Source organism: Rhinolophus hipposideros, assembly GCF_964194185.1.
Source record: "Rhinolophus hipposideros genome assembly, chromosome: 18".
Lineage (NCBI taxonomy): Eukaryota > Metazoa > Chordata > Mammalia > Chiroptera > Rhinolophidae > Rhinolophus > Rhinolophus hipposideros.
In genome coordinates, this window is record NC_138064.1 from 19,788,888 (window position 1) to 19,801,217 (window position 12,330).

The following is a 12,330-nucleotide window of genomic DNA, read 5'->3' on the forward strand; positions in this document are numbered from 1 at the left end:
TTCAGGATATCAAGTGTAATATGATGACAGCTCTGATGGCCATTCCAGAAAAAGAGTTCCAACATTGCTTTGAAGGGTGAACTACACACTGGCATTGGTGCATAGCTTCCCAAGGGGAGTACTTCAAAGGTACCTCTGGTGATATTCAGCAATGAAGTAAGTAGCACTTTTTCTAGGGTGAGTTCATGAACTTAAACATCTTACCTCATATAATTTTTCATCTATAGAAATTATATTTGTTCAGTTATATCTTCAATTTATATTCTTATTACATTAATGTTTTTATCTTCATCTTTGAACATATTTCTAATAGGTATAATAAAAGATTTAATGTGTTAGCTAATTCCATCATTTCTAATATCTTAGTTATAAATCACATTTTTCTGCTTCTTTATATTTCAGTTGTTAATTGAACAGTATGTATTGTGAGTTTTGCATATACTCACAATATGCAAAGTGAGTTGAGTGATGAGTGATGGTTCTTGTCATCTTCTTAAAGATATGTTAGATTTTGTTATGTTGCTTAAAGAACAGATAATTTGGAGGTCTGCTTTAATGCACTTTTAAGTCCGATATAGAGTTACCTTTACCCCAAACATAGTTTAGCCTTACTACTTATGTGTGCCACATCTATGTTCTCTACTAAAGGCTGAATGTTCAACAAGGACTCTTGTTGGCTATGGAAACTTGAACACTTCCCAGACTTCTTGTAAGTTTCAGATTTTAGTTCTCAAATCATTCCATTTCGAGCCTTGTGCAGTTGCACCCCGTGATTGCGTGGAATAGAATTTAACAACAAACACAAGGGATCCCTCTGGATAATTTTGGAGCTCTTTCTCCACTAAACACTCGTTTCTCTAGTACTCTTTCCTGAAGATGTTGTCTGTCTCAGCCTCCAAGAAACTTGCTATTTGTACCGTAAGCTCTGTAGGACGACTATTCTCTGCTTCATAGGCTCTTCTTGTAACCCAGTTTGTTAAGTGCCTCTAAGTCAAAAGACCAGACCAAAAAACCTTGCTTGTGTCTCTTTTCCCAGGGGTTACAGTTCTGTGTTGCCTGTTGTACAGTAACTAAACACTATTTATTTAAATGTATTGCATATAGTAGGAGAGTAAGTCTAGTCCAATTTACTCTAGAATGGCCAGAAGTGGAAATACCCACACTCTTTATTAAAGAGTAGAAATCACTATAAAAGCATTTGATTTTTATGTGTTTAAAATTCATTAATATTCAAAAGACATTTAGACATAAATGAAAAATTGTAATAAATATAGTACTAGTTGCTATATTTTGTCTAATTTGGTGAAGCGCTGACATTACTTAGATATATCATCAATAGAAGACGAAAAAGGCAAAAGGTACTTTCATGTCTAGTTATCTCCGCTTCTTGATCTTTAAATTAAAAAAAAAAATCCTCAAAATGTTGTTTTCTTTTTTCCCTTTTTTTGGCTGAATCACATTATCAAACCCTAGCTAGGTCTTTAGATATAATCATTTCTAACCACACTGACAAGAGTATTGAAGTATTAAATAGACTTGTAGAACTTAAAAACCACTAAATGGTTTGTAAAATTTTGTGATTTTTCTTTTCCTTAATCTTCTATGCTAGATTGGTCATTCAGTCCAGTGCTTTCACCAAACAAATTTAGTTTATAATAGCTCAAACATTTTAAACCAGATCTCAAAATTAATCGTTTAAAATTTTAACTTTTTCAGTTATTAACCCTATACTAGTGGTTGAATTATTTCATTAACTTACTTCATTATACTAAGACAGGTGGTATTTGCCTACCAACGCCTGGATTTTCTTTTATTCATATACTAAAATTTCTGTAAATCTTATTTGTGTAAATGGGTACATGAGAATCTCAGAACTTTTAAATACTTACTGGCAGACTTAGGTCCTTAAAAGGGACACATTATGAAGGATTTTATTCTGACTAATATGTTTAGTAAGAATTATTTTGAAGTTATCTGCACATTCATGTTCACTGTGTCATATATAAGCCAGCAGGTGGCAAACAATATTTTTTTTTGTACTATTGCTCTTGTTGAAGAAGCATTGAACTAGGTATCAACGGATCTCCTGAATGGCTCTTTCAGAGTACAATGACTTAAAGAATATTAAACCCTCTAATTCTGGAGCCAGTGGTATTTGGATAGCAATGCACTTTATTTAATTTTCTCTTGATTTACTGTTTTATCTTGTAATTCCTTCTCTAACAAATAGTTTTAAGAGATATAGGATGCCAATTTGAACCTATCTTTTGCTCTGATTTCCACAATTAAGAGTAAATGTTAGCTGCCCTTGTGTTTACTTTGTGGGATTCTTTACAACATTTAAAAGGTCATGCAATATATACTTTTTCTCCCAGAACAGGTAATGTAATATTTTTTTGAAAGTTTAACAACATTAATCTTCATGTTTTTAAACACAAAACAGTAATTTCTTCTGTGGATAATGATTGTTTTTCTTTCACTCCTATAAATATTTCCATTTTAGTGTGACTTATTAGTAGTCATTGATACATAAAGATGAAAATGAATGTATTTTATGTACATTTGGTTTCAGAAGTTTTAGATTTTTTAACCAATAACTCAAGATCAATCAACTCAGACTGGTTATATTTGGGCATATTTTTAGGCTTTAAGGTATTTAAGTAAACATATTTCTTTTTATCACATTCAGAGATGAAAATTCAGCTATAATACATGATTTGCTCATTTCTCTCTGTGAAATTCATCTATTGTTAATAGTACTTCCATGTTCTCTACAAAATTAATTTCCCTTCCTATAAATTATATTCCTTCCTATATATCTGCATTAATCATTCTATTTTAACAATAACTATAGCTTGTTATTCTCTTGCTAATCAAGACGAATTTTTTTTAAAAATGCGGTGACTAAAAACAAACCAAAGTTAAGTAACATACATGCTTCTTGATTTCTACATATACATTAGATTACTTAGATGAATACTATACTATTTAAATAAAGTAAACTATGCTTCATTAAAGCCAAAAACTCTTTTTGAAGGGTGCTAACGATTGACTGCTCGGTGGACTGATTTTTCTTGAAGTAGAAAGTGAATCACTAATTATACAACAGAAATGTTTGAGTTGCTCTGCAAATAGCACAACTGAAGACTCTTTAAAGCCTAATAACGTATGATTATCCCTTCCTTGCTTTTTTATTTTTAAGGGAAAAGGACTCATTTTTTTTTAAAATTCAGAATATGAATATATCATAAGGAAAGTAAATTATAGTGTAGAATTAAATTTAAAATATGAAACAGGCCATGAATCAAATTTAAAAGAACTGAAACGGGCACTTCTGCAATCTATTGCATATCACTCAGCTTTAGAGATTTTAGTATTGAGGCTTTGAAAAAAGAAGATTCTAATCAGAAAGGTCATTGCCCTGGACTATTCTGCATGTATTCAGGGGTCAAGAAGACCTGGTCTTGTATAATGTGCCCTAACTCTACCCTCCTTTCTTCTATTTTCCTTCAATCCATCTCTGAGGAGCCCAGTTTTTGAGAAATATGATCCATAACCCAAACACCTTCTCATTCCTTCACTTCCTGGGTCTCCTTGATGGAATACTTTGTGATTTTTCATGAGGTAAAAATCAGAGACATGAAAACAGGGTCCAGACAACGACTTGCAGACTCCTAGTGTCCAATATGCATCAGACGACAACACAAAAATACCCAAGCCAAAGTAGGCCCCTGCTTTAATGCTTCTGGAGAGGGTAGACTGTCATAAAGAATTTTGCAATGAGCCAAATTTTTAAAAATATAATGTCCTTTCCAATAGTACTTAAATGTACACCTCTTGAATTTGAGATAGAACATACGGTCCCAGACGAGCTCCGTCTGGCAATGGATCCCAGAACGTGTAGCAGCGCTTCTAGAAAACAGCAAGGATCTGCTTGCTGGCTGGGGAAGGACCACGGCCACATCCCCACAGAAGTGTCACCCCAGCCAATGGCGTCTTCCCCCAACCTCAGACAAGGAAGGTGACAGGTCGTGACAGGGGAGTGGACGCTCCTTACTAGCAGGCTTGAGTCTAGGTGTTCTGGAGAAGGGAGTCCCTTCGGAGGGTTCTTCAGAGTCCTAGTGAATTTAGGAGTCTGGCCTTTCTCCATCCTCTGTGCTCTCTGCCTTGCTTTACCCATGTGTTCCCACCCCCATCCCTCCAATACGCAGAAGAAAGTTTTACACACAATGAGCCCAGCGTTGACGTAGGCACTGCTTCCCCTCCCATCTGGATAGAAGCCCAGAAGGAAGCCAGTGGGGGAGATGAGGAAGTGGGGGTCGCTTGAATCGCTGTGGTTAGGGTCCCCAGGCGGGGCCAACCCTTGGCCAGCCAAGAGTATTGGATCTAGACCCACAAATAGATCAAGCTTTTCCCTCCCCCACCAGCCTCTTAAATCCCAATGAGGTCACTGCAATGAGAGAGAATCAGATCCAGAGAGAGGGGGAGGAAGAGGACGACGAGGAGGGAGTAGAAACCCAGACGGGAAAAGGCCATCAGACAAGGTCGCTTTTCCTGGCGACACAGCAACTGCGAGGAGCGTGGTGCTGAATACCATCCGCCCGCTCAGCCTGGGGACCGAGGGACGCGCAGAAGCACTTTGTGGTACCACGAAAACAAAGGAGAGGAGACGAGCGGGAGAGACAGAGGGAAAGAGAAGCTCTGAGCAGTTCCGCTTTGGATCTCCGGGAAGCAAACAGAGCTCATCTCCTTGTCAAGGAAAGAAAGGGAAGCCTAAAAGGGACTGGGAGGTTAAAGAGGGAGCCGGGTTTCCCTGCGGAGCCTCGGGACGCGGCAGAACTCTGGACAGCGCCTCGCAAGCGGGACTCGGAGCTCACCCGCTCCTCCAGGTTTCTAGCTCCTGCTTGAAAGCCCTGCTACTGGCGTGCTCTCCTCTCCTGGTCTCCGACCACCGAACCCCGGGAAACCCTTCTACGATCCCTGTCTGAACGTGCGAGGGGGTGGAGCGGCTCTTTCGCCTCTGGCTGGGTCAGGGAAGAGGGTCTCTGGTGCTGGAAATCCAGTCCTCGTGGATTAAACTTCACTGGTGAAGAAAGAAAAGTTTTGGGGTCTGGTAGGGGGCGGAAGGGGTACGGAGGATCGTGGAAGAAAGAAGGTGGATGGTTGGTTTCCCTCTCTGATCTGGAAGGAATGATGACCGAGGAAGAATGTGCACCAGCGGCCAGATTATTGGGAGCCTCTTGCTGCTCTCTGTGCTGGAGATAGGGCTGGGGGTGTCCAGCGTGGCCGTGGGGGCGGTCAGCTTCAGCCTGGCCCTCCGACAGCACAAGCCGCAGCTCGGAGACTCGTCCCCGGTATGGAGCGGGGTGTGTGTACGTTGAGCCATTTCACTCTCTCTTTACCTGTGTAAGGTGATGGTCAGTGTGCGTGCGTTACTCACTCCCTCCCTTGGGGGGAAAAAATCATATATCTCCTCTGACTTGCATGTAGATTCATGTTGGCAGGCTATGCTTCTTGACACTGCTCTTGTATTTATTTAGTAGTTGTTTTCTTGTTTTTTTTTTTTCTTACCTGGACTTACCACCAAATTAAATGGCTTTGTTTAAAGTTATGGAGGAGGGCAGTTTTCACTAACTGAATCTGCAAAAGACTGCCCAGTGGTGCTGACCGGTGGGTCTCACCTGTCAAGGGCAGACTCACTTAGCTTCTGGTTTCTTTTACAAGGAAAATAAAAATGACAGTGTTACATCATTTTCTTGTACCAGGAACAAGTAAAGATAGAGTTATGCATTTATTTCTGGGTAACAGTCCCCGAGGTACACTACGGGCAATACTAATATGCCAAAAAGAGAGAAGTGTGATGTGTGAAAGGAGCGTTTTATCCCAGAAAACACTGCTCTTAATTTTCCCTTGCTAGCTTTCTGTACTTCAGGTCTAAAAACTCTTTTATAAGTTCTAGGCAATAAGCTAAACAACAAATGATATGATATTTAGCAACATTGTTATTGGAGACTAACTCAGCTCACACAGTACCAAATGCTCAGAGAAAAATGTCATCATTATCTCTGGGTCAGATGGCATACCCAAATAGCTTCTTCTTCATTTACGTTAGGTGAATCTCCATGAAAGCCTTAAAGACCCATTTCTCCCACCAAGAATCAATAAAATAACTCAGCACTATTCCTAGTATGGGCCTAATTGTGAAAATCAACTGTTCTTCTTCTTTAAGTTATATAGCTGCTATATCTTTCTGGGTCTCTAGCTTGATTATAATTTAATAGGATGTTATTGTATCACTAACAACCAGTAGGTGTAATAAACAATCATGGCTTAATTACTTGAGCTTTAAGTTACTTAGAAATAATGACTATGAAGTCAAGGAAAATCTTTCCAAAGTAATTCATTTTGGGGGGGAAATTTTAGCATTCTTAAAACTGGTATGATTCTCCTTTGGAAACTTAGTTTTTATACTTTAATTTTTCAAGTAACGTGCATTTTTTTTAAATTGAAGAAGTTAGAGAAAAAAGAAAAATGATCTTCAATCCTAATATTGAGCTCCTCCAAGAATTCTTGTTCTAAATTCAATAACAAGTTACTACCAACCTCGGAGTAAATTACCTATTTCTTTATCATATAATTTTTATGAATGCATTTAAATTTAAGTCTGAATGTCTAAAAGGCAAATCTTATATCTGATTTTACATCTTCATATGTAGTAGTGATTATTTTGAGATTTGTAGTTATTATTGTTATTGTTATTATTTATCATAAATAGTCAGACTCTAAAACTTCAATCAGACAATTGTTAAAATGAAATATGATATTAACACTTAAAGCAAGGGGAAGAAAATAAGATCTTTTGAGGATTTATGAGGAAGAAACCTAAAACACTTTTCAAATCACTTCCCCTCTGAAATTTAAGACACTGAGTAAATAAACGTACGTTGTCTCTAAATAGTATTAAAGCATCCAGTTTGTCTTCAGGAATTAAAAAATGGTTACATTTGACATAATGGAAGAAAAATAAATGATTTTATCTTTCTTCACAAAGAATTTACTGTTTTCTAGAGGAGTTGACATATATGTATGTACAGAAAATGAAAATTTGAATCAGTTCAGTGAAAAGCAAATAAAACAGCAATATATCTCATTACTATCATAAAGAATTATTTTCACTTTAACTGGCTCTTTAGGGTGACCCAAATTCACCTGTAATCCTTGAATACTAGTTTGAATTCTATTGTCTGATTCAGTAAAATCGAAAAATATATGTGATGGAATGAACTGATTTGAAACTAGAATGCCCAAACAGTTGGTCACTTTTATAAACTCAAGTTAAAGAAACATCAAATATGTGAAGAAATAGACATCCGAACACTATCACTGTTTACCAAATTATAGGCTTGTTACATTGATTTTTTCAATTACTTTTCAGAGGTCATTTGTGATGCAGTTTGAATTATCTCTTAATTCTGTCAATAATGAGCTGATCAAATCAGTATTTATAGAGAGCTTACCATGTGCAAGGCATTTTAGTATTTAACACAAAGACTACTCAGTTGAATCAGAATGCCTCATAGAGGAAGCAAGATGGGTACATCACTAACTTTTATTAGTGGTGAGATATTAGGGTTTGACCTCAGACAGATAGAGGGGCAGATAAAGGGAAGGGGTTGGGGTGGTCAGTGAAACATCCGTTGGAGAACTATAATTTTTCTCTTGATATTGCAAGTTTATTTGGACTAGAATTAATGTATCACAGTGTTAAGTAATGTATCACAGTGTGAAATCTGGAGTCTACCTGGGTGCAAATTTCAAATCTGCCGTTTACTATCTGGATGACTAGCCAATGTTATTTTTTTTCATATCTTGTAAAATAGGATTATTAGAAGGTCCAAATGAAATAATGCTCTTAGTAAAAAGTACAGCATGTAGTAAGTACTGAATAATGTGAGCAGCTAATACTGTGTAGACTGACAGTAAAGGACGTGAGAAAGGAACATCTTTTGGGCAGCATGGATGAGGACAAAAAACTGGGATAGAGTGGGTTATGTTCCAGGAAGAATAGGTTCTTCTGTATTTCTGGGGCTTATGTGTGTGAGAGGGAGATAAGGATGGAAAGAATGGTTGGAGCTGGACCATGGGAGGTTATATGCCAGTGCAAGGCAATAGATTTATTTCCTCATATTTTAATGATAATAATGATAATAATAATGCCAATTCTTACTTTCCAAAGATACTCCAGGGAGATGCAGAGGAAAAGTAGATAGAAAATTATTAATCTCTTTGGTATTTTTTGAACACTAGCTGGGATTTTGTAATAATTAACCTGTCAGTGTAACCATAGTCTCTAATCAGCGTGTGTTTTGATTGGTGCCATGAAGGTTTTTTTCAACATATTAGTATAGTTATTACAAGATTTCTGAACTAAGTTTTAGAATTCAATGGAAATAAAACTGTACTATGAAAGGATTACTTCTTATATATGGAACCAACATCATAAGCTTTTTATCTAGGCCAAAGGCACTAAGAATTCAGGCAACTATTTTGATATTTGGACCCAAACATACAAATGTTTCTAAGGGTAGCTTAAAAATAAAATAGTACCAAGATAAAGGGCTTAAAAATCCATGAGGTGGGTGCTTATGAAGATTATTTCCAGTTACTATTTCATAATTAGGCAAAGGGTGCTTCTGCAGTCAGTCTAAAACGTGGGCATTTAGAAGGAAAAAAATCATTTAACCATAATTTCATAGAGAAAGCTATAAGTACCTTTATAGAATTTTTCTTCTCGATTGTTTGTTACAGCACATACAGTACCTTACTGAAAGCGTAAAAGAAAAAAAAAGACACTACTCTTGGATAACAATGAACCATTGAGTAAACTGCTTTGGAAAAGACACGGTCATGTGAAATATAATTGATGTGTAAGGTTTATTGACAGGGAGTTAAATAGACAGGGCTATGTTTCCAAGTTGCTGTGTGATAGCCAATTTTCTTAGCCTTTAGTGCATGCTTTATAATGGGAATGGACTGTATTTAGTAGTACACAAATTCATGGATCCAAGAGAATTTTATTTTGTTTCTCTAGGTTGACACTTGGATAGTGGTGTCCAGAACAACATCTGATTCTGAGTTGTATTTGATATTTACCATGCTAACTTCCATCCATGTATATCTGATAACCACCCTATAAATTAAATACATTAAAAGAACTTTTCTGAGCCTTGTTTGCCCCTCATATAAACATAGTGTTTTACAATATTTAAAATTTTTGTTATATAAATCGTATAAAGTTTGAGTTATATTTAGTGCTTATTTTTCTGTAGCATACTTGATTTGTGTTTCTTGCCTTTATCTGCTTAATGATAGGTGAGTGCTTAGGTGAGTGAATATAATAGCATAATCAAGGCACGCACCTGTTATGTTGACTCCTGATTCACCATGGCAACAACTCAGCCAATTGTAAGATTGTTAAAATTCACCTACTGTACATTCTGATCCATACCACAGCAATATAAATGAGGTGCTATATATAAATGGGAGCTGCTCCAAAGTATTATTTTTAATATTTAAATAGGTCTGATTCATTTAAGGAAAAAAAAATAAACTTCAAATGTACAAAATTTGAAGCTAGTGTGTCTATGACCAGGTGATATATCATTTTTCTCCAGTCAAAATACATAGCATAAGGAATTCATAACCATTAGCATGAAATGAAAACACTGCCCCATCCTAAAAAAAATATTACAAATGTACATTTATACTTCATTTTAAAATAATTTTACTTATGCAAGTAATTCATGAATACTCATTTCAAAGGGTTAAAAAGAAGGATCAAAACTGAAGTTCTCTTGCCTATCACATCTACAAAATTAGCCACCCTTGCAAATGTCATGCGTAATCTTGTAGATACTTCTCCATGCTTAAACAGTATTGTTTGAACATATAGGACAATTTTGATCAAGTTTCTGGATATAATAAAGACTATTTGTGGACTCTGTAGAGCCAGGTAAAGAATCTCCTCCTTTTCTTATTCACTTTTTTATTTTCAAGTGCTACTTGTTACCTACTGGGGTTAGGACAATTAGATAATTGGCAATTCAGTAAGTTAGACAAGCTGAATTATTGGGAAATGTAGTTACTAGTCAAGAAATCTTCGGTCACCTATTTGTTGACAAATTGTTAGATACAAACATAATCTGAATAAAGTCAAACTCTTTTATCTGGATAGTTTTTCCTAAAATGTACAAACTGGCTATCTGCGTTGATTTAATTATTGGTCAAATCGTCCAACCTGTGCTTTAAATATGGCCAAGCAATTTGACTTTCTTTTACAGTCACTTAGCCCTTAGATAATATTTCATTTTATTGATAGATGGGGGACATAACGGAGCCCAGTCATTCAACCTGAAATGCTTGTTTTTAAAATTAAATAAAAATTGGTATAGATTTTGGTGAGTATATAAAGGAGAAGAAAATAACAATTTTATTTTCAAATGATGTTGGGTCATTCGGTTGTGAAGTGAACAAACTTTCATTTTACTACTGCATATATATGTGTATATATATATGTGTGTGTGTGTGTGTATGTATGTATATATATATATATATATATATATATATATATATATATATATATATATATATATATATATCCTATTCAAATAGCATTTCTATACCTAAATAAGCCCCCAGAGTTGTTCAAAATACTTGACTTTATTGTCTAAGTAATTTAGTCAAATTATCAGGTGGTCACTCTGCAGATAAATGTTTATTTCAACGTGCTAAATGGACAATGCCAGAATAATTAATTGATAGTACATGAAGACTCTCACTGATCATCTCTCCAGGAGAAAATGAGAGACACAGAGGGAGAGAGAGAAGAAACTGTGTGACTACTTTCTTTTGTGATGTTCAAAATCAGGCAGTCCTTCTTGTGAATGCAGAATACTTTATTCAAATTGAATGACAGATCAGATTCATACATCTCACTCAGGAGAACTATGGCATTGGATAACTTATGTTTCTTCACTAAGTCAAGGAGAGAAATGCCAGCATCTTTTTCATGGGTCGTTGGGAAGTTGCTGTGAAGTTAGGAAGACTATGATTATCAAATGGTCAGAACCAAGACTGGCACAGATTTCAGTGCTCTGTGAATGTTAGCTGCTCTTTTTCTCTACTGCCTTCATGCTGTTCCGTGACTGCCTGGAACCTACAACACACCAATGGTGTGCTGGTTCTCAACATTTTTCCAAAACAGCCGTAATCAACTATAGCTTAACTCATCCTTTTTTGTGTGTGTGTATATGTCTAGTTAGCTTTTGACTTAATTCAGGTAAATACATTAGCAACTACAAAAATATACCAAAATATCTACATCAGAGAGGTCATGTAAATTATTCAGCTTAAAGCTGAATAGGGAATCAGCTGCGGCTATGAGATATCCCTCTTTGAAGTGGAAGGGTGATAGAAACTCTATCATAAAAACTTTCAGTTATCAGACAATTAGGCAATTATCTAAATTAGGCAATTGAAACTGTGGGGATATCGTAACTACTATTTATGTCATAAAGTTCTCATAAAACATAAAACAATGTAAGTTTTTGCCATAAAATGAAAATAAAAGTACAAATTAATATTTTTATTAACAATAAAGATACTTAATATCTTGGAGGCTGTATAATTTTGCTTCAACTATCCAAGTTGCTTTTGAATCGGTGTTGATTACACGCTGTATTATTAAACAGATGCATCGGTGAAGTATCTAGATTTCAACAATGATTATTTTTCAATTGAATTTTATTGGGGTGACAATGGTTAGTAAAGTTACATAGGCTTCAGGTGTACACTTCTGTAATACATCATCTATATATCAATGATTCTTCTAATGTGAATTAGTTCCCATGAACTTTAGCACCTGTATTAAGAGTCTTGAGAAGCAATTTTAAGTTCCATTAGTTCATGTTCTATTATTAAATATTAGACAAAATTATGTAGTCGAGACAAAAATGAAATATTAGTGGTTAAGTAAATCATCTTGGGGGACATGTTGCCTAGAGCCCTTTATCCTGTAGAAATAATGCTAGACATGATTAATTGTTAACTATGATTCAGGTACTTTTGTATACATTATTATTGCTCATTCTAACAATTTTGTGAAGGATGTAAAATTTTGCAAAGTTTATGTAGAAAAAAGAACTTACCTAGTGTCCACTGTTATTTCATCAGCTGAGCTGGTTTTTAAAGCCCAGGCAGTCTTGTTTCAAAATCTGTATTTTTTTCTGTTGCATTGTGTGGAAATTTTTCATGAAAAAGCCATTCATTCAC

General features: G+C 35.7%; 1 protein-coding gene across 4 annotated transcripts in view; it reads left to right on the forward strand.

The window, feature by feature from the left end:
* The first annotated feature begins 4,271 nt into the window (after positions 1-4,271).
* The window catches only part of TMEM196 (transmembrane protein 196), a 62,533-nt gene continuing 54,474 nt past the window's right edge, over positions 4,272-12,330 (forward strand). For 2 of the 4 annotated variants that reach the window (XM_081079773.1, XM_081079775.1), the window contains exon 1: positions 4,344-5,372. In XM_081079773.1, coding sequence (XP_080935899.1) covers positions 5,208-5,372 — 165 coding nt within the window. In that variant the 5' untranslated portion in view covers positions 4,344-5,207. Of the gene's footprint in view, positions 5,373-12,330 lie in introns of all 4 variants that reach the window. The other 2 variants (XM_081079774.1, XM_081079776.1) reach the window with 2 other exon arrangements.